Raw genomic sequence first — 23,602 nt, 5'->3', positions numbered from 1 at the left:
ACTTTCCATGGCCTTATTAAAAATTTATATCATAAACCTACCATAGGAATTCGTACATTTGAAGTTAATTTTAAAAGCATTTAGTGGACAACGACCAAAAAAGTTTCTTATTTGCTTATTTCTTTGATTTGAAGACAGTGGACGTGTTGACAAAGTACAATTAGAGGCAGAGGGCAGACCAGCATAGCCAAGAAGGACAAGTGTTAGGTAGGTAGGACCAGCAAAATAATTCACAGCGCCCATCACAAAATGAAAACACAGGGCCTCTTGTTCATAAATTATTAAGAGTTTCATAAGGGTGGCAGCAGAACATTAAACAAAGCACAGGGCCCTTTCATGACTGCGAACTCTGCAGCCTATGAAGCTAGCTCTGTGCCAGGTTAATGTGAATAATATTTATTTCTTCTTTTCCACCAAAGTGAAGCTGGCGGGATGAAGGAAGCAGTACCTGTACCCTTTGTTTACTTCATAAACAGAGAAGGGAGAAATTTGTGTTTTGCTGGGATGCTAATGAGATGCATATTTATGACGACAAGTAAAATAGCCTCCAAAGTTAAAACATGACACTCGTATGAGTACCAAAAAGTGCCCTGAGAAGAACTCTGTGGGGTCCTCTGTGTCTCATGTGTTTCTTATGCAACAAAAGCTATTAGAACATTTGAAATGGAATAGGAAGTAGATTGTCCCTTTCCAACAATAAGGTATCTTGATGTTCAAATAACCTTAACATACTCTATAGGGACTCAGTGAATGAACGAACAGTGTTATATATCTACCCTATCATGTCTGAAAGAGGAGACAGTCTTTTCTCCACAACATATAAAAGGTGAAAATGAACACGATTTGCCTGATATCTATTATAAGCCTGATAAAGTAAAACAGTGGATTTCCTTTGAATTCGAACAGATGCTTCATTTCCTACAAAATAACTTTGAAATAGAAGACACTGCCTGGATCCTAGAAAATTACCAACATCTGTAGCTGAAATGTACTCAACTTCATCACAAACTAGCTGATCTGCCCACAGAAAAGATAAAACACACCTTGGTCACAGAAACTTCATATACTCCGGGTAATCACAGAACACTCTGGGGGGTGTTCTAAAACATGGAGCTGGTATGGTAAGTGTAGGGATACCAGGGGCTGAATGTCAAACTGCCTGCTTCCACCATTAGGAAAAAGCAAGTATAACTACCATTCCCAAATATAGAAAGAGGGTTTCCTTGTTGTTTGTTTTTCTCCCCCCGTAAGTTCTTTCGCATACCCATAGTCATCTACAGACTGATTTATTTCTTCAGTTTTGATGATTAGTATTAAAATGGCAATAAAGAATAGGGATTTCTCCTGACTGGTCGTTGTTTTAAAAGCATACTATATAAATGCAGTTCCTTTAGTTTCATTTTATTTTTCCTTCCTGGGTTACATTGTTAAATGATCTTAAATTCTGAATATATTGTGGGCCTGAATTTTCTTCTCATCAGCTCAGCAATAGTGTATATCAGTATATATCACTGTAAACAAAACTTAATATTGAATTAATATTGAATATAAACCTGGGTTTATACCTACTTAAAGTTGACTCTGTAATTACTTTCCTGTAAAATAATTTAACATCAAAAAAGAATTCCAATCAAGTCATATGACCAGTGCAATGAAACAGGAACATAGATATAATTTGCATTTCTGAAAATCTCTCTCCTCCAATGTATCTGTGTAAGAGAAATTTTATAAGTTCTTTTTCTCGCCTTTCTTAGATATTACTATCTGTAATAGCTAATTTATGGCAACGATAGTCAATAATATATGGCAAGAGATTAATAAAAAATGGGAATGCAGACCCCATCAGGCATAGGAGAGGTTACTTTGGAAACATATATTCAATTTATTTACCTCAATTCAAATGGATCCTTGTCACAGGAAACAATAACTTGCCCAAATTTCATTTGAAGAAAATTATATTTATAATCCTTGACTGACTGTTAGAGGAGGCTAGGGAATTAAACATTCTTCAGTGCTCCTTCGATTCGTGAATGGATTCTAGTAATGCAGAAGAACTCTGAACTTAGACTTGGGTAACATGGGGTTTAAGGCCCAACACTGCCACTAATTTGCCATCTACCCCTGGGCAACGTACTTAAACAACCTGGACCTTAGTTTGCTATAAAGTAAAATCTGTATAACATTGAGGAGATTGAATGTGATGATCAAACGTAAATGGTGCACCAGTTCTAACATTTTTCTAGGGATGACCATTCTCATCTACAATACTGTGTAAAAATAATGCCATGAGATTGCTTTCAAAAAAATGAGATAACTGGTTTTTCTTTGGTTTTTTTTTCTTCATACAGATTTGCCAGACCAGACCTACAAATCCAAATTATTTCAGGCAGCATATATAGTTTCCTCAGCTAATATAACCTTTCACCTCAGGCTTCATGGAACAGCTTTCTGAACGCTCTAAAGCCCCTCCTGGGAAAAGAAAACAGCTTTCTTCATGACCCTGGCTTTGCAAAGCATCCATTGGATTATGCTCCAGCAGACAGTACTACATTTTTATCCCCAAATATTGGCAGAATAGTGACTTTTAAACAAGCACTGCCTGAGGGAGAAATGCCTGTCATTTTTTAGTCTTCTACCACCTGCCTCACCTCAAAGAATGATGGTTTGTTTTATGCTAGAATTAAACACAATTGATTGAATGGGCTCCATTTGAGGTCAAGAAGATATTTGGATTCTAATGTTAAATTAAAGCACCATCTTTTCACCTTAAGAATGTATTCAGCATCACGTTTTTCTCAAAACCAGGTTTTGTTAGATATGAAATAGTTCACTTCTTTTGTCTTCCAAATGATCCTAGAAAGTGAGTGGAGGTAACATATACTCATACCTTATAATGAACAAAATGTAAAAATAAAGCATTAAAACCCACAACCTAGAAAGACAGCCTGCAAAGAGTTTACTAGAATGTGTTATGCTCTGACACAAAGTGTCAAGATTCCTCTGAGGTCCAAGATTCCATAACTTAGGAGAGAGCTCCCTAAAAGCGCCAGCCAAGGCTGACAAGGGCAGGCGAGACAAATAAATACAAAGTTGGCTAATCAGGTAGACAACAGTGTCAACAAGTATTAGCCACAGTACTTGAAAAGCTAGGAAGTGTGAAACGTAGAGAAGCCAGAACTCAATCCAAATTTAGCTAAATTACGCTGTGTAGAGCTCAATTAAGGAAAACTAAACTTTAAATTCTATGATTTCATTAAGTACTCCCTTTTAGTAATAATGACAAATAAATAAAATTATAATCAAGAGCATCTCAATTCTAAGAAAACCTGACCTCACCATTACATACCAAGGAAGCATTGGGCTTAGCAGAAAGGTATAATTTTAATATTCAGTAATTCTTGATCCAAATAATAGGGAAAAGTATACAGAGTTTCAGTTAATTTAAAGTGAACCAGGAGTTATTTATTAAAGTTGGGTCAAAAATGTGTTTGAGGAAAGTTTCAATCTATAACAATCCCTGTCTTAATAGTTTTTTAAGCAGACAAGGTAATGCTTAGAGAAGAAAGTACACAGTAATGGAGATCTTTAGTGATGGGTTTTACCATGTATATGGAAAGCATACCACGGTAACTTTAGAAGATTCATCAATAATGCTTTGCTGGTTTTTAAAGTGAGTTTAAAATATATAAAAATAACTTTGATAATGTATCTGTCTAAACCATATCAGAAATTACGACTTAAAACACTGAGGTGATTAAATGTGATTAATGTTTTATCACAGGAGGCAGTTTTGCTCACCGTGATATGAAACTGAAGACATATCAATTTCAATAAAATAATGGTGACCATCAAGATTAAAAAAGTCTGAACCCTATTTAGCATCCATATTTTAATCCTCTGGGAGAGGAATCTTAGCTGTTACTACTACTACTATCACTCTTCCTCCTCTGCTACTACCACTAAGTTCTCTCTGAGTCTTACTACGTTCCTCAGAGTGTTTAAGTGTTTTGCACATATTTACTCATTTAATTCTCATGAGTTAAGTGGAATTATTATCCCACGTTTTACACATATTTTACAGATGAGGAAACTGAAGCTCCACAAGATGAAGTGCTCAGGGTAGTAAGTGACAGAGCTCTCAGATGTGAAACCAGTCAATCTGTCTTGAGATTTACCCACTTTCTTAAGTATCCTTCACTCGGAGTCACTCAGATTTCTGCTTGGAATATTTATGTAAGAGTTACAGTCCCAGAGATAAACCCACGCACATATGGTCAACTAATCTATGACAAAGGAGGCAAGGATATACAATGGAGAAAAGACAGCCTCTTCAATAACTGGTGCTGGGAAACTGGACAGCTACATGGAAAAGAATGAAATTACAACACTCCCAAACACCATACACCAAAATAAACTCAAAATGGATTAAAGACCTAAATGTAAGACGGGATGCTATAAAACTCTTAGAGGAAAACATAGGAAGAACTCTCTTTGACATAAATCACGGCAAGATCTTTTTTGACCCACCTCCTAGAGTAGTGGAAATGAAAATAAAAATAAGCAAATGGGACCTAATGAAACTTAAAAGCTTTTGCACAGCAAAGGAAACCATAAACAAGACCAAAAGACAACCCTCAGAATGGGAGAAAATATTTGCAAATGAATCAACAGACAAAGGATTAATCTCCAAAATATATAAACAGCTCATGCAGCTCAACAGCAAAGAAACAAACAACCAAATCAAAAACTGGGCAGAAGACCTCAATAGACATTTCTCCAAAGAGGACACACAGATGGCCAAGAGGCACATGAAAAGCTGCTCAACATCACTAATTATTAAAGAAATGCAAATCAAAACTACAATGAGGTATCACCTCACACCTGTCAGAATGGCCATCATCAAAAAGTCTACAAACAATAAATGCTGGAGAGAGTGTGGAGAAAAGGGAACCCTCTTGCACTGCTGGTGGGAATGTAAATTGATACAGCCACTATGGAGAACAGTATGGAGGTTCCTTAAAAGACTAAAACTACAATCACCATATGACCCAGCAATCCCACTACTGGGCATATACCCAGAGAAAACCATGATTCAAAAAACACATGCACCCCAATGTTCATTGTGGCACTTTTACTATAGCCAGGACATGGAAGCAACCTAAGTGTCCATCGACAGACGAATGGATAAAGAAGATGTGGTACATATATACAATGGAATATTACTCAGCCATAAAAAGGAATGAAATTGGGTCATTTGTAGAGACATGGATGGACCTAGAGACTGTCATACAGAGTGAAGTAATTCAGAAAGAGAAAAACAAAAATCGTATATTAATGCATATATGTGGAATCTAGAAAAATGGTACAGATGAACCGGTGTGCAAGGTAGAAATAGAGACATAGATGTAGAGAACAAATGTATGGACACCAAGGGGAGAAAGCGGGCGGGGGCAGTGGTGTGTGGTGGTGGTGGTGTGATGAATTGGGAGTGTGGGATATATACACTAATAAGTATAAAATGGATAACTAATAAGAACCTGCTGTATTAAAAAAATACAATAAAATTCAAAAAAAAAGATAAATAAGAGTTACACTCTATGAAAGCATACTTATTTTATATCTAAAGAAAATATTTTCCACTCATTAAAGACAGGATATAACACTTCAGCCATTCTTTTGGAGACCCAGCTCCTTGGACCTAGCACCAGAAACTCCCTGAAGATCTGATCATGCCACCCTCATGCTTGAACACATTGAGCAGGTTTCTAATCTCTTAGAACACAAGCCTCAAATCTCTAAACTGCCCTACACCATACTATTTGAAACCGTCCTCTTTGCTCACTAAAGAATGGCATTCCTTCAGTTTTTCAAAGGCAAACTTCTTCAGTCCTCAAGCCTTTTGCACCTGCAGGCTGTTTCCCAACTCATCTTTCAGTTTTAGCTTCAATGTCAAAGCCTTCCTGGAGGGCCCAGATAGGTATTCTTTGTTTCACATGGTCAGGGCACAGTAACTTTCCCCTTTGTACCACATAATTATAATTGAAAATTAATTATCTGTATAAGAACTTTTTTTTTTTTTTTTTTTTTTCGGTACGCGGGCCTCTCACTGTTGTGGCCTCTCCCGTTGCGGAGCACAGGCTCCGGACGCGCAGGCTCAGCGGCCATGGCTCACGGGCCCAGCTGCTCCGCGGCATGTGGGATCTTCCCGGACCGGGGCACGAACCCGTGTTCCCTGCATCGGCAGGCGGACTCTCAACCACTGCGCCACCAGGGAAGCCCCTGTATAAGTACTTTTTAATGTTGCTCTTCTCTGCTAAACAATTATGAGGGATGATATCTGTTTAGTGCTGAGTATAATATCTGGAACCATGCCTGGGACATAGTAGGTGTTCAGCAAATATTAAAGAATAAATGCAAAACATTTCAAAATAAAAATCACCTTCAGAAAATATATTTTATTCTAATTCAACTATAACCCAAACAAGTATTGCTTTTTTACTCTGAAGTAAGTCTGTCTCCAAATCAGAGTCACCTCTTTACATACTACTGCCCTTGAATGTTACAGTGCATCTCCAAATAATCTCAGTGACCTTTACTTTGTGTTTTGATTTGTTCTGGTAGGTGGGAATTGTGCTTTTAGCTTCAGCTGTTATGGGAATTAGTAGCAGAATAGCCAGTCCTGTCACTCACAAGGCCATGAGTAATACTTGGTAGTTCACACCTAGCTGGGAAGTTTATTAATGAGCTTCTACTTCCTTGAAATAAACACATACACATTTTTGTGCCAAGGCAGTGTTTCTTACCTGATGGTCTAGATTTTGTTTCTCATGCATCTAGGTCAGCAATAAGAATAAAAATCTTTGTGGTCATATAATGATTTACTTCCTGCAGATAGAGAAACCACCCAGACACAAGCCTCGAGTAAGATGTTAGTTTCTGATAGAGAGGCCACAAAATTGGTCCCTCCCTCTCTAATTTCCATGATTTTCTGCCCAGTTAGCTAGAATTCAGTTTAGAAGAATGCCATAATTAAGGGCTTACAAAAGTATGTTTTGAGGAACTGAGATTGTAGTTTATCAGACTTACAAAGCATTTCTTGTAAATGGTCTAAATTCATGACTTCATTTCCCAGACTATATAACACACACACACACACACACACACACACACACACACACACACAGGTTGAAACGCTAGCCTTTATTTGCAAATGGAAAACTAAAACATGAAATAAGGACTATACTACTCAATCTGTACATATTCAAATGAGGAACACTGTTTTTAAAGTTCTAATTTGCTTTTGCTTGTCAAGTTCTTTGCTGATTGCTACACTTTTCATTTTATTTGAGATAAAGTTTTCAGTGACTTACTATGCTTTGTAATTAGACATGGTGACTTATGTAACATTGAAATGTTCCTTTAAGATTCACTTTTAACTGCAAAATAAAACCAAAGTTTCCAGCTATGCCAAAGACATGCCTTACTTTGAAAAGACACTCATCTATTCATTTCATTCTATTTACCCCATTATGAAAGTAACAATCAATCAATCAGTTTAATAATTACAACAGCTCATTAGTGTCTTATTTGGACAGAAAAAAAAAAAATCTGGGGCACCATGTTTAAGAACAAAATGACTTAAAGTTTTCTCAGACATCCTTTAGTAATAACACCATAGAAAATAAAATGTGAAAGTGTTTGCAAATCATCAAGCTTATTCACCCAGAGCAAACCACCCACATCCCTGGTGATGATTGAGAGACATCAGGAGACAAAATGAATGAAGGGAATGGTGTGGAAGCAAGTAAACACATTTAAAAAGTGAGTGCAAAGCGAGATAAAAATCTAATCGGTTCCGTTTTGTAGAAAAATCAAACACATTCCCTGTCCTCCCGAGTAATCAATGAAGTGAAAGCAGTACATTTTACACTGTTTGCCTCTGTTAGAGAACAAGTCATTCCTTACTCAGGAAACTTCCCTGTGTTTCAAAAACTTTCTTGCCACTTGAAATAGAATGGAAATAAATATCTGGACTCATTAAAAAAAAAAAAAGTCTTACAAGATGTCAGAGAAAACCATATGATTCAGAACATCCAGGCGGAGACCAGGCTCGTACAGGGTGTGCAATTGCTTTGCTTTCTGTACAGATCAGTTACAAACAGCCATTTCTGTAGGTATTTATGCCACATTTTTATCTGAAGATAGCCCTCCGAGCAGCAGCAACAGACGCATGCTTCCGTCACATTCAGGAACATTATTTGGTGACCCCAGGGAGGATACAGAGATAAGTACCACATATCCTCTACCCTCCAACAGTTTCCAGTCCAGAGACCGGGAGAGCAATGAGGGAGGAACAGAGAAGTACAAAGAGTTCAGAGGAAGTCGGGTGATTCTGAATGGGGGTGGGGGGGGGCGGTGGAATCTGAGACATTTTTAAGAGTGAAGCAGGCCCCTAGCAAGGCTTTAAAAACTGGAAAGGATCTGACCTGAAGGTAAATATTTGAGGGGTAGAGTTGGCGTATAGAAAGAAGGCAGGAAAAGCAACTTCTCTGAATTCTCACTGTTCTGATTTTCAGGCTTTCAAGCACTTTGGGATTATCTACCGAAATAATTTCCCAGGCCTAAGGCTTATTATGGGCTTTCCACTTTATCCAGTGTTACCGTTTCTCTCTGTGTAGATCTTGTGGAGTCCTCAACGTTAGTCTGGTGACAGAGTCTCAAATGGTCTATTTAAAAGTAATCAAGCCATTCCCAAAACATCTGATGTTGCCCTTTGAGAGAGTAATGGTTTTCCTTTTAATTCTGATTCCATCAATAGAGTGACACTAATCCAGACTGATTTGAGTAAACAGGGCATATTCCCCATTGTCTCTGTGATCTGAGAAAGAATGAACTTGAGAAAGATCGCTGCCTGGATTGGAAATGGCCCCTTTGGGTGTTTTGCGCAAGCTTAAAAGGAAAAAGAAAATGCCTGTACAGAGTTCCTTCCAAGGCAAGCTCACTTTGGGGGTGGTAATGCTCATAGGGGTATTATACTAAACTGCACCTATTAGTGGCTTTAGCAGCAATAAGAAAGTCGAACTATTTCTTTTGTAGTGTTTCCAGAAGAGCTGACGAGAGTGTTTCATAAATTTCCGCCCCTGGCAACACACCACAGCTTGACTCAAAATTCCCTCTTTCAGCTTTTATAAGGAAATCTTTTTTTTTTTTTTTTTTGGTCCCATTTAAGAAACACAGACAAGATGCAATTCAGATCACAAGTTTTGCATAAGATATCAGTTTACACTCTACACACATCCACTGACATTCCAAAAATGTTTTATTGTTGCCAGTTATTCCCTTAGCTAGAATCAACATGTGCTTTATCTTAACACTAGTTACTGAATGTTACATTGACAGGTAAGTACTATCTGGGGAAGCTATCTCAGAATTTACAGGACGGTTCAATTTTACTATGTCTTTGGAAAAGAGACTGAAACAGAATAAAGTTAGTCATTATTTCAAACATGAAATAAATTTAGAAAGAAGAACTTTCTAAGCCTTTTTTTCCGCAGAAAATGGAAAGGAATGCTTTGGGGATAGGATAGGGGTGCTACAATGTCAGACCAAATAAAAAAGTCAAATGTGGGGAAGCACAAAGTACTGTTTCTGAAAAGACTTTACAGACATTTTAGGTGACTAATTTTTTCTGCAAAGGCGGTTGAATAGCAACAGGGTCATCTGTGGAACTTCACTGCTTCCCCTAATATTTGCAGAGTTAAAGGCAGAACAAAACACATTTCAACAAAATTCACTTTGTGTTAGAAGAGGATTAAGCTTGGTAAGGACGAGAAAGGAATGAGATACAATCTTGGACATCCCCCCATTTTCAAAGAGCATCATTCTCCCTCCTACCCATTCCCTTTGCCTTTAAATCAAGTGACTGAGTTACCTTCCCCAAGAACCCACCCTTGCCTACCCCACCATTATCTTTTAAATTGCCTACATTTTCTTCCTGGGTGAAATGGAAGTGATGAAGGAGATTGTGGGAGGCGATGATATGAAGAGAAGTAAAGACATGCCTTCCCCCAATATTTCTGTTCAAATCTTAAATGAAAATGTATATCCTTGTCCAAAGTGAGATTTGACAAATTTATGGCAAAGGTTTTGAAATTTGTGATGCCAAGATCTTGATTTTGTATTGCTATTGTTTTGGGGTAAATTGGGGGGGTTGTTTCTTAAATGATACATTCATATTTAGGTCTGCTCTATTATTTCCCAATTGGGATTCTCATCTTGAACAAAAGTCATACTTGGCATATGGTGCCCCATTTAGCTCCAGGATCCCTATCTTCTTTTAGAGCAGTGATCAGGGAAGAGATTTTTCTCATCCTGATTCTAAGATGACTATTTAATACGTAAAGTTAATGCTAATTAACATAGAAAATCAGTCTAGAGTTTGTTCCTAGCTTTGATTACTTTAAGTATGTAATTACCAAGTCCCTGTAAGAGTGAGACACCTTATCTATCTCTATAGAGGTCTAAGGAATGGGAACAGGAAACAATTAACTTTGCCCAGACCAAGCAATCATTTGGACTAATTTTTCTCCCTCCTTGCAGGATGACACTTGTCACTCCTAGAGCATGTAGAAAAAGTTTTGAATCTCGAATTCTGAACACTGCCCACGCTTTCAGAATATTCATGGGTTCTAGCTCTTAGTGAGATAAAAGCCCTTGACATGTTTTCTTGCTGTTTCTTATAAAAGCTTTCCATTTTGACATACATATTAAATATAGATCAGTGTTTAAATCAACATTCTCTTTTCAAGTCAATACAGCATGCTCTTTCATTTGGTCCTGTGCAGTTATTCTTTGTATTTTTATTAATTTTCTACCTTCTACCCAGAATGACCTTCCTTCCTCTCCCTGTGGCTAAATTCTAGTTCTCAAACTATGTGAAATATTACCTTCGTCATGAGCAGGTTTGACCCATTTCACTGTCTTTGAGAGCCTTTGGTGTCTCTTACCACATTCTGTTTTAAACTGGAGTCACTTATGAATACCTTACGTACACACTAGGATTGTGAATTTTCAGAGGCCAGTGGCTTGCAACTTACTTATTTCTGCTTTCCTTCCAGTGTCTGGCACAAGCACCGTGACTGCACTTAACTAGCTCTCAGTAAGTGTTGAGTTGTAAGGAAATGCTCCTTTTCGTAAGGGAAATAATCGAAATGATTTGTGGCTGGGATATCAAAGACACTGTATCTAGTTTATAACCAAATATATACTACTTTTTTTATTCTGGGGTGGGGAGTGGGGAGAAATAATAAAATAAATAGTGGATATTTACTTACAGCATGACCATACATTTTATCTTCTAAGTGGAACACTTTTGGAAAATAAAAGGGGTGCTATTAATAATTACACTTAAATAGCAAGAGTAAATAGGGACAAACCAAGACCAATAGTTCCCAACTTCTCTATGGCAGGAACCATAGCTATTAAAGAGAGCTATGGGCAGGGAAAACACAAGTTTCATGAGACTTTAGAAACAATCCATTTCTACCCTTTCAAAAGGTTCCAGAGAAGTGATGGATATTCTTACAAAACGAGCACCCAATGTGCAATTCAGAGAAATGCATTTTTATACTTCTAGGCAGCCTTGAACAAAGCCATTTATCCCCCACAAGTGCACCTTAGTGCAGGCCCAATTACACCATTCCTCTGTTTAAAACCTTTCCATGGTTTATCATTGCCACTATATTAAATGTGTCATGGTGCTCCGTGAGCCACTCTACCTTGCAATTCTCCCTTTACTTTCTAATTCTTTCATCCTTTCAGTTCCATCAGAACTATCTGACATTTCTGAGTACCCCAGTATTCACCCTACTTCTGTGCCTCTGCTGATGCCTGTTTCTTCGCCTGAAATCCCCCTTCCCTCTTTTATTTCTAAAACTTTAGAAAGTTCTACTTGTCCTTCCAAGTGAATCTGCATCACACATAGACATGTAGACTTTTGTGATCCTCCTGCTTTGAGATACTCTCTTTCTCTTTGATCCTTTATATTCTCTTGCTCACATTTCTCATACGACACTTAAGATCTCTCCTGTATTAATTATAACTGTATGTATTCATTCCCCCTATGAACTGTAACTTATCAGTGTAGGAACTGTTTCTTACTCATTTTTGTATCCTATGTACCATCTTATATGTAACTGATGTTCAGTAAACATTTCTTTACAAACATTTCTTTACAAAGTCTATAGTCCTTTTTCTAACCTACGTTTCTCTTCCTCAATACTACTCCTCATGAATATTAACAAATTTCAACTTCATTAAAAGTTATAAGTGAAAATTATAAAATGTTTATAGAGATAACACATTAATAAGCCACAGGTCCCTATTTTCTTGTGCCTCCAAATTGTGCCCTTAAGAGAAGATCTGGAATAAGATTTAAGCTTAACTCTTGTAACAACTGTTTTACCTTGACATTTCAATCCATTCTCTTCCGGAACCAAAATCCACTACCCTACTGGATATCCTTCACAGGCAACTCATTCCCTAAACTGACACTGAACAATAACGCTGTATCAGTCGTCTGACTTTTTGCTTAGCATATATTTAAAAGAAAATTCTGAGTCCATTGGACTTGGAAAATCTTTCATTTTCAAGACAGTAAGACATTTATGGAAATAACCAAGTCATTTTTCACTGAGGTGTCTTTTGGGTATCTGTGTTCGCTCTTCCTTATTTACTGACATAAAACAATTAGAAGTTTAAAATGTATTCAACAGAGGAAAAGTTTAATTTCACACTGTTACTGTGAAGGGAGGATTTTTACCCATTCCTCTCTATCTCACAAGCACAAGTCCCTCCCAATGCAATTACATGCACCTCAAAGAAAGCTTGGGTACACTGTGGTAACATAGTTCTCAACTGTTTGACCCATATCTTTCCTTGATAAACATAAAATCTCATGACCTCAAATATATACTCCCTCCCTTAATAGGAAGAATAAAGAATCTAAATTCTGTAATTCGAGTAGTGGTGGTGGTGGTGGGATGAACTGGGAGACTGGGATTGACATATATACACGAATATGTATAAAATAGATAACTAATAAGAACCTGCTGTATAAAAAAATATAATAAATTCAAAAAAATTTTTCAAAGTGGAAAAAAAAATACATGAAACAATTGATAATATAAAAAGAAACCAAATTCTGTATATGCTTATTGTCTAAGAAAATTTTAACAAACTTTGTATTCAGAAAATATATGTGGTGTGATGAAAGAACAACCAATATTTTTTTGATTGCTATAGTTAACCAGCCATTCATTCATACTTCCTACTGTACACTCCACACCCCCGTTGAGGATCACTGCTCTTCTAGAAAACAAAACAAACCAAACATGCTTTTTCCTTATCTAGGTAAAGGATAAGTGATTTATTATCACCACTCATTTTTCCAATAGCAGTGAAGGAAAGTATGATCTATGATCTGTGATCTAAGATCTCTTTCTCCCAGTCCCCTCTGGGCTTGAGGGCAACCAATTGTAAAACAAGTAGTGCAATCTAAGACCACAGCACGGAGTGAGGAGCGTAGCCTGGCTGACACCCGAATCAAGTCTGCTGCTTCTGCTTCTTACCTGCTGTGATTTTACCTATGGTGCTAAATATCTCAGAGGTGCAACTTGGGAACGCTAAAAAGAATACATTTATTAACTATAAAGAGAAAAACCACTCCCATGGGAAAAAATGTGAGTCAGCCTTTGGAAACAGTATTGGAACATGAAAGACTATTTTCTTTGCCAATGCAGGCCCAGAGGTCAATTAATTGGCAATGATCTGAACACTTAGAGTTTATACTGCTGCCTCAGCACTTTTCTTCTTACTCTCAACTAGATTTGCATACCAGTTCTTTAGGGAAACTTCTTTTCGAAGCACTTACCATGAATCACAGTGGCCCTTTTTAGAGTGTATTTCTGTCTAAAGAGAAAAAGTTAAGTAAACAGGGACTCATTTTTATATCTATAGCTCTCTCAACTACAAAAAGAGAAATCATTAACCTTGATTTGTAAAATGAGGTGATTCATTATATGAGTTGAAGTCCTGAATGTTGTAACCCATTCACCAAAGTACCTTTCCATCTTCATACTGAAGCCCAGATGGGGATTTTTAATAAAATGTCATTCTTCTAAGGAGGAGTTTGAGGGCTCTCAAACACTCTCTCCCTCTCTCTCTCTCTCTCTCTCTCTCTCTCTGTCTCTTTGTCTGTCTGTCTCACACACACACACACACACACACACATACATACACACACACACACACACACACACACACACACACACACACACAGAGCCCAGGTTTTCTGGCAAGAAAATGGAACTAAAATTTAATCTACGAACAATTTCCTTTCTTTAGTGCCTCGCTCTCCAAGTATGAGACCAATCCCAGAGGCTGTATCATTCCACCCTGGCGCATTGGAAAGGTGCTTGCTTGAGGCCTCCTCATTGCAACCCAAGGGTGGAAACTTAAGCCCTGCCTGTTATATCCTGCTCGCCTTCCCCTCCCTTCCGGACCCTTTCCTGTTCAGTAACAGCTTTCCCAAATCCAGCTCTGCTTGGGGGGGAAGAACTGGAAAATTGTGGAAAAGGGGAAAGGGGAGGAACAGTGTTCTTATATCGTTTTTGAGTTACCAATCCGAAGAATTTGCTAGCAAATTAAATTCAAAAATTATTTGAAGTCAGAGAACAGGTTATGGTTTTCAAGTAATTTTCACTCTTACGGGGAGTGACATGTCTTTTTATTCTTAATCTGACCATTTTTTAACAATTCTTATGTGATAATCATAAATGGCTGATTCCATATTGACAGTTATTAATAAATGTTACCAGAAGGTGAATGCTAAAGCATTATAACTTGTGTATGAAATTTCTGGATTCTCAGGGCCCTGTGGTCCCAGGCTTTTCATATACCTACATGTAGAACTGCATTTCTACAAAGGGCTAGTTATTAAAAGATAACCCTATGCAGAAAAGAAAACTGGTCTAAGCAATAGAATGGAAATGAAGCCATGAAGATAACGCATATTACACACACTAGCAGACAGATATAAAAATCATGATAGAAATACACGAAATGACACAGGAGGGTAGAGAAATGCCGCCATGTTTCTTCATCAGTAGCTTCTATGTACATGAGCAGCATTTCAAGAGAAAACAGACAGCTGCTGCCTCGTGATCACATATCCCTTAAAGTTTTGAAAAACGCAGACTCATGTAAAGGTATTTTCTTTCACTGTCAGTATGCCGTACTCTCACATACAGCATGACACTTTTACCTCCATAAAAGGCAGTCATTACTACAAATACCTTCTCATCACAGTATTCATGCAATTTTTTTCCTTTTATGAGAAATAATCATTTCTTTCCACTTTACATCAACTTCATACTTTTCTTACAGTTACTTCTAAATCAACTTTTGCTTCTACCTTTTTTTACTTTACTTTTTTTACTTACACACCCAGCCTCTTTATAAATGACTGCGCGTGAAATATCTCATGAACACAAAGTCAGATATGATATGACCAACAGATCTTTTTTTTAATGATCAAAACTGGACGACATTGGATCAAATAGAAACAAGATCATCATACAAGTTGCCTCCATTTTTTTTTAAAAAAAATATTGCTTAGTAACATTTTAAGCTAACTTTCAATATTAAAGCAAAAACAAGAAACTCAAGTTTCTCCACTGAGGACAAGCAAGCCTACTTGAATGTTTTAAAGGAAAATAGGCACTTCCTTTTCCTTCTTTAGATAACTCGATATTTCCCCTGCTATATTTACATAGTTCAGGTGTCTAGACAATAGTGTGGTCAATATGTGATAGTGCTGGCCTTGCTTTGTTGTCTGTTGGGGACGCTTCCTTGTGCTGTCTGTCCGAGTACTATACACTTTGTTTTGATTTTTAAGGAGCTCTATTTGAGTACTACACTCTACTTTTCCAAGCATTCACCTGCAAGCATTTTCATCTGAAACACTGAACTAGCTCTCTCCACACTGCATTCTCCCCCTCATCTGATTAGTGTCAACACAGCTGCCCTATTCTGAGGAATGTAAACTAATATTGTTGTTAGACCTCCCTCAACCTTAGGAAACTTCCTCAAAGCCTTACAGTCTGGTTAGGATTTTTTTCTTATCCCTTCAGAGATTTAAATCCCTGTGACAAACGTGTTGAGGAGAGATCAGGGAGGCAAACATCAATTCCGTAAATAAAATCCTATAGGCTATAATATACATTTACATGTATGCATGTATAAATATTTAATAATGCATTGCTCCAAAATAACTTTGTCATCATACAGTGAAAGTCGAAGTCAATCACCAGACAATAGGGACTTGAGTGAAGTCCCCTCAGGATTTAAGTGGGTCTCTGGATTGACAGAATTCAAAACGAAGATGGCTTAAAAAAATCTCACCTGATTACTTTTAAAAAAAAAAAAAGCATCATTTGCTTTTAGGATGAAGTTTGAAGATAGAACTGAGAACTTAACTGAGTTGAGACACAATCAACTAATTTGTCTTAGTGATACATGAACACCCAACAGAGGAGTCAGTTCAGTGTATCTGGCAGAACGTGATCTGCTCTCTCAGTCTGTTCTTATACAAAGTGATTTTATAAACTCCTGAATATTGGGCTTCCTCAAGTACATAACATCACCCAGAAATTTTTCTTTTCCCTTTTCTCCTACTGTTTCATCTTTTACTTAAAGAAGAATCTTACAGTCTCCACAGAAAATATTAACCAAGAAAAGAGATTCCTATACACAGTTTGCAAAAACATTACATTGGGTGACCAAGAACCACCAATATGTAAGCTCTTATTTAAAAAATAGAAATGAAATAGCATCTCTAAATGGAGTGCTAAAATCTAAAAGCCTTACCTCACTAAATTGAGCCTGGGCATTGTTTTCCAGGTACAACATGTTAGCTGTAAGATTGATCAATGCCGCTGTCCTCTCTTCTGGCTCCAGGATTTTGCCAACCCCCCACCCCCTCTGAGACCCTTACAGTAGGAATCTACTAAGAAGATAACAGACCTCAAGTCCCTCTCTGTCTTTCTCTCTCTGTACATAATTCTAGGTTCCCTAATATATACCCAACTATAGGCATGAGGGGGCGGGACTCTTCTCTTTACCTGTCCAATCCATCAACTTCCACCTGGACTCCTCCACTCCAATGGAGTGAGGCCTCTCCCATCTCATTAAGTAGTTAGAATTCCTTATCACCAATCTTTAAAAGAAAAAGAAAGAGAGGGGAGAAAAAAAAAAAAAAAAACAGGAGAGAGACAGGTAAAACTTTCCCTTGTCTCTTTCATAAGAAAGTACACTCTTTCCTGAAAACAAAATCTCCCCAAAGAAACCACAAACCGTACCACCACCAGGACTTACACAAGGCACTTCAGAAAGTTGTTTTACACTCTGCATCTGAAAAGTAAAACTTCAGGGAAAGCTTTTGAAAGTTTTGTTTCGCTGTTTTCGCTTTTTAAACCTAGATGTGGAGTTTCAAGAATGATTACACAGTTAGAAATTTGGGGAAACCATGCTTATATGTCCTTAATATAAAAATTAAAATCCACTGCCTGACAGGCGAAGGGTTTTCAACTTCTTCTCCCAAGAGAAACGCCAGTGGTTTCATGCAAAGCTATGCTAACATAAGCCACTTGATCGTCCAGAGCATGTTTCTCAATAACAATTTAAACCATTGGTCCCGTTAACTTGTGAAAACAAACAAACATCCACATTATGTACAGGAAATAGAAATCCTGGGGAAAGTGCCCATTTTTTTAAAGCCCTTTAAAAAAAAAACCTGTTTCTTTCTATCATATTTCTTGAAACATGGAATCAATACAATAGCTAATCTATTTGAATATTTATTTTCTCTACCATATCTAGTTTTTATTAATGCTCAAAGATAATATTTTTATAAACAGGTAATTACTAATAAAAAGAATAAATCTTAAAGTCTGAAAGACCAATTAGCTTTTGCCTTAAAAATATATTTACATAAATACATGACAACATTCATGTAGAATCTGGCCTTGCTTACCATGATTTAGTGAAGATGAAATGCACACTGATGGTTATTGTGCGATCTACTAAGATATGCTCATTGCTGTCGAGTATTCTACATAATTCAGTTAGATTTATATCTAAACGTCACTCCTCTCCCCACGCTTGGGAAGCCAAATTCCCTGTCCTGCGTGAAAGTTATAACTGGACAAGATAGCTGTACAGTAAGTTAATATTTAGATTGATTCTAAAATTTAGATGAAAATTAGAAGCCAGAATAGGTTAGTATATAAACTTTAAAAATAAAGTGTGCAAATGCATTCATGACCTTGGATTTGCCTCCTCTTTTTGCATCCATAAAATGCATGCACATAAGGGATAATATGATCATGGGGTGATATTTACTTTTTAGCCCCTAAGTTACTGGTAAGAATGTTTCTTTTTCTGCAAAAATTTTTCAGTAATATCATCTGATCTCAAGTGTCCAAGAATACGACAACACTAATGTTACAAATTTATATCAGACAAAATGTTCATTTCTTCACTGAAATATTGGAAAGATGATCTCTTACTACCTGTAATTAACCAAATAAGCTGTAGCTACGAGGCAAAAAAAAAAAAGAAGAGAGAGGGAAAGAAAGTAAAAAAGAAATGACTTGAAAAATGCAATTTCATTATTTGTACCATGAATTTAAATTATACACCCACTGCCAGCTTCTGGGTCAACAGTAGAAAGCAGTTAGCTGTTTCCTTAAAGCTGTGCTTAGTTAAGTGGTTCAAAAACTTGGATGACCCTGAGAATCAACCAGGGTGCTTTTTAAAAACAGATTTCTTGACCTGGCCCCATATCTACTGAATAAGACTCTCCAGGTACACAACCCGTACATCTGTATTTCCGACAGCCCAGTAGGAAGTTCTGAATGAGTCGGGTTTGGAAATTAATCTGGAGTAAATGCCATTAGCACAACTGCCCAGAAAGTCATTATTGAATTCTTTTTTCCATGAATAGAGTAGTGTAGCCACTTGAACCCCTAAATCTAAGGTCCACAGTTTCAGATGTTGATGATATTCTATCAAATGTAAACAAATTTCATCTTTCGCAGAGTCAAAAGATTCCCAGCAGAATGGGATGGATTAAAAAGATCAAATTCCTTCTATCTACCACCTTAGCCTTCAGCACATGCCAGTCAGACTATGATCTCTATCTACATAACTACCAAAATCTAAAATGCGTGTATCTTACATGTAAGATATGATACATCTGCTGACGCTACTTGTGTGTTTTGGGTACATGAGGGGAAGGAGTACTGGACTGGGGGTTACAGGAGTAACCAGGAGGTACAGGAACTATTACCAATTCTGTGCCCTTGGGGCAGGTTACTTAACCACTCTGGATTCAGGTTCCTCGTTTGTGAAATGAGAGGCAGAACTAAATGATTTCTAAAGACCATTATAAAGATAAGAGTCTCTGTCCAGAATTCATGGAAGTGATTTAGAGGATTATTTACATTTCTCTTATTTTGCTGGGATATTTGTACCTCAGTGTGCTCATCTTTGAACTGTACAATGAAGCAGTTGAGTTGCACAGATACTAAGATGCTTAAATGACATAAAGAAAAAGGTACAATGTACTAGGGGGAAAATCCATGCTTTTTGCTCTAGGATATCCTCATATTAAATTCACTAATAGCTACTAATCCATTTAAATTTGAATTTAGCACAAACATTTTCATAAAAGAGTGAATCAAAGTACATCTGATAACTTTTGATTTCAGAATTAGTGCGAATACCTGAGGTAAACATCATGCATTTACTTAAGCAAAAGGTTACAGAGAAGCAACCATTCTCTGTATTCGCCATGCAACAATGCTTATCTTGGATCTCAAAGGTTTATTAATATGCATTAATTTTCCTAATAACCTAATGATGTAGGTATTATTATCCCCATTTTACAGGTAAATAAACTCAAAGATTGTAAGTAGGCTTCCCAAGTCCTCAGGAGTCAGAACAACTTTATTTAACTTTACTCACAGCTCATAGTTTTTCATTCCCAGCCATTTCCCTCAAATTCCTCAAAGCTTCATGGTGTCAGAATCAGGCGTCAGCACTATCCCTTGAATGAAAATGCCACTGCTGTAAATCTAGTGCATTGGAAGGAGAAGTCATTCAAGATGTAACATTAACATGTATGTTTTCCTGAAATAATACTGTTAAAACTTTGTTGAATATCATTCTTAACAGATACTCATGTAAGAGCTCTTTGTATATTAAAGATATTAACCCTTATCATAAGTGCTGCAAATATTTTTCCACTGTGTGTATTCCTGTGTGTGTGTTTCTGGTGTTTCAACTCGTATATGGATTTATGGTTTGCTTTTTGGTGTAGAAGAGTTTTATTTTTTCCATAACTGAATTTATCATATCATTTTTCTCTTATAATTTATTACTTTTCAAAAATAGTTTGAAAGGCCTTTGCCAGCCCAACATTATAAAATCCTTCAGCCGTATTATCATTTCATATTATTATCAGTTTTTGAATTGTTTCATATGCAAATCTTTTCACTCTCTAGAATTTGTATTGGTATGAGAAATAAATGAAGATATACTTCCACTCAAAATATATAACTTATCTTCATCATTTTATTGAATAATTTTCTCTCTAATTTGACATGCAATCTTTATAATATACCAAATATCAATGTCTCCATTTTATATCTCTATGTGAGAAAGTTAAGCAAGTATATAAATCTTCAGCACACAGAAAATACTTGTTTGAAGTTCTTAATCCACACTGTAAGTTTGGGTAGGGAAAAACAGGGTACCTATGAAATTCTAGGAAGTAAAAAGTGGAAGCAGTTTTGTCTTTCAGATCTATGCCTGCCCCCTGTGGCTTGGGGTAAGTATAGAGAACAAGGAAATGTTTAGGTTTCATGAAGCCATAAAAATGGAGATAAGTGTTTTAGTGGGTTCGCCTCATGAAGACTCTAGTTCTATTGAATTGAGAGACCAGAGAAGTTAGAAGAGGCTTAGTTAGTCATTTATTAAAGTAAACAAAGACTGGTGACTTGTTTTTATATTAGCAGTTGAGATTCCAAGAAAGAATATGTGCCTGGTTCTAAATTTATCAACCCTCTATGCTTTCACCAAAAATTTACCTGAATAAGATAGGAAAATGAATATCTAGCAATATCTCTACATTCTCCCCTCCCTCTAGAGGCCCCTCACCATCACTTTATCTTTCCTAAAGAACAACTATGATCATGTTACTCCACAGGATGAGTCCATGCCATTGGGAAAAAACCAATTATTTTTGTAGGCACTCAAGATCCTTCTTCACAGGCTGGTCCCAAGCTACCCTCTCAGCCTCATCATCCCTATTTTCCACTCTGCTTGCTACATGCTGGCCCCAGCTGACCATTTCTGCCCCTCTGCTCAATCTGGTCCCTCAGTTTGAAATGTCTTCATTCTCTTTACCTGATAAATTGAAACATTTTCAAATTCTTCCAATGAATCTGAGTTCTCCAATTCCCTAGTTGAAGTTCAGTCTTCTCTTATTTTATATGAATGTATATAAAATAATAATAAAATGCTACCTTACAATGAAAAAATGTGTATAATTATCTGTCTCCCCTATGAGGCTATGAATTTTGAGGTCAGAGTACACTTCTGGTCATCATATCACATTTCATGTCTAAAAGCCTGATGAATATAAGTCCAGTTGAACAATTTAACTCTGTAAGAAAAAACCAGAAAGTTGAAAATGGATTCTTTACTCAAAATATTTATTATGACATGAATGCCTTTCCTATAGGAATCAATAAACAGCATCTAATTACAATAGAAGAGAGAGAAAAATGATGCTTTCAACCCAAGGATAGTATGTCAAATCTTCAATAATTATTTGTCAAGAAGGCAAATTGTCAGCATGATAAACCAGCAACAGGCAAAAAATATTGGGGTTTTATAGAGCTTGTGTGAAAGCTAAGAAATGTTGGGACTTTCCAAGCTGCCCCAGAACAAAATCAATCAGATCATTTTAATACCACCCACCATAAAGTCAAAGGATGACCAGCAAGACACAGTGAGTAACTTTCACAGCTCTAATCTTTCTCAAGTTAAGTGATTTCCTTCCTTTCCTGCTCCAGACAGGTAAGAAGAATTCGCATTTGTAGACGCTATTGAAGGCCACTAAATTAATTCACCAAATCAATTTTCTCTTAAGTCTAAAGCTAAATTCCAAAGCAAGATAAAAAATCACATCCATTTTAGGGTCCCTAGTGAGGCTCTGAAAGATGAGCAAGCCTCATAGGTACAGAACGGGAGATAAGTTCTGTCCTAAATCTTATAGATGTACTCAAGCTATATATATAGTTGTTGTTGTTGCTTGTTTGTTTGTTTTTTCTGTAAACCTTCAAGTAGAAGGTAACATAGCAGACAGGGTTTAGTTTCTCTCTTTGTATATTTTGTGGATCAGATACTCTTCAGAGCACTTTATATATATCAAACTCATTTAATTCTCATAGAAGTTTGTGATGTATGTACTGTTATTATTCCTGTCTTACAGATGAAAATGAAAATACTGATATGCAAATAAATACTAAATGGTGAAATCGAGATTTGAAGGGATCCAAAACAGTCCAAGTAAATAGGTGTCCATATGCAAAGAGATAAGATCATCTCTCATACTGTCTTTAATTTGCACTTAAAAGTTTTAGATTATAAAAATAATGTGATATTTAGAGCCCCAAACTGAAAAATAAAAATAAAAAATAGATGCTATCTATAAGCATAACACTCATAGAGAACTACTGCTAAAAGTTTCCTTGATCTTTTCTCTATGTTTATATATATATTCTGTAAGCAAAATTGGATTATATTCAACATATTATTATTATTATTTTTTTAGTTATTATGGTATTATGAGCATTTTCCCATGTTAAGTATTCCTACATCTAAAAGTACTGGGTCAAAGTTTCCGAACGTAAGTCACTTGATAGGTACAGAATCAAGTTATTTTCCAAAGGGCTGAATCAAATTGCATTTGTATGAGGTTAAGAACCACAGTATTAGAATGATCTTTTCCAACTATACAAATGAAAACAAACATTTTCTTATTTTAATATGAATCCCCTTGATTGTGAGCAAAGTTAAATGTATTTCAATATGTTTCTTAGCCCTTTGCATTCCTTCTTTAGATGATCTAGTAATGTCCTTTGCTTTCCCCTCCAATCCCTACCTCACTGGTATCTTTATTAATAAAGATATTAACTCTGACATATTTGTCATATATTTTCCAAGTTTCTTTGTTTAGTATTAAATATATTGAAATAGAAATTCTGATTACTTTATTACATAAAAATGACTTCTTAGCCATTTATCCCAGAACCTAGAGGTAACCACTGTTAAAATTTTGGTATTTTCTCTTCCAAAGATATATATTCCATATAATTCTGTGTGCTTTACAAACTGAACATATGATAGAACATATTAAAGATATATTTTGTTAAAAGTGCGTATATGTGTCTGTATAAATGTATGCATATAGTTA

General features: G+C 36.4%; 1 protein-coding gene across 5 annotated transcripts in view; it reads right to left on the bottom strand.

Moving 5' to 3' along the window:
* TP63 (tumor protein p63) overlaps positions 1-17,113 on the bottom strand; it is a 100,453-nt gene extending 83,340 nt beyond the window's left edge. For 2 of the 5 annotated variants that reach the window (XM_019946063.3, XM_004319992.4), the window contains exon 1: positions 16,927-17,112. In XM_019946063.3, the coding sequence (XP_019801622.1) occupies positions 16,927-16,968 (42 nt within the window). In that variant the 5' untranslated portion in view covers positions 16,969-17,112. Of the gene's footprint in view, positions 1-16,926 lie in introns of all 5 variants that reach the window. The other 3 variants (XM_004319990.4, XM_019946065.3, XM_019946064.3) reach the window with 2 other exon arrangements.
* Positions 17,114-23,602: the final 6,489 nt, after the last annotated feature.

Source organism: Tursiops truncatus, chromosome 4, assembly GCF_011762595.2.
Source record: "Tursiops truncatus isolate mTurTru1 chromosome 4, mTurTru1.mat.Y, whole genome shotgun sequence".
NCBI classification, from domain to species: Eukaryota; Metazoa; Chordata; class Mammalia; order Artiodactyla; family Delphinidae; genus Tursiops; species Tursiops truncatus.
This window is presented reverse-complemented; position numbering and strand designations above follow the sequence as displayed.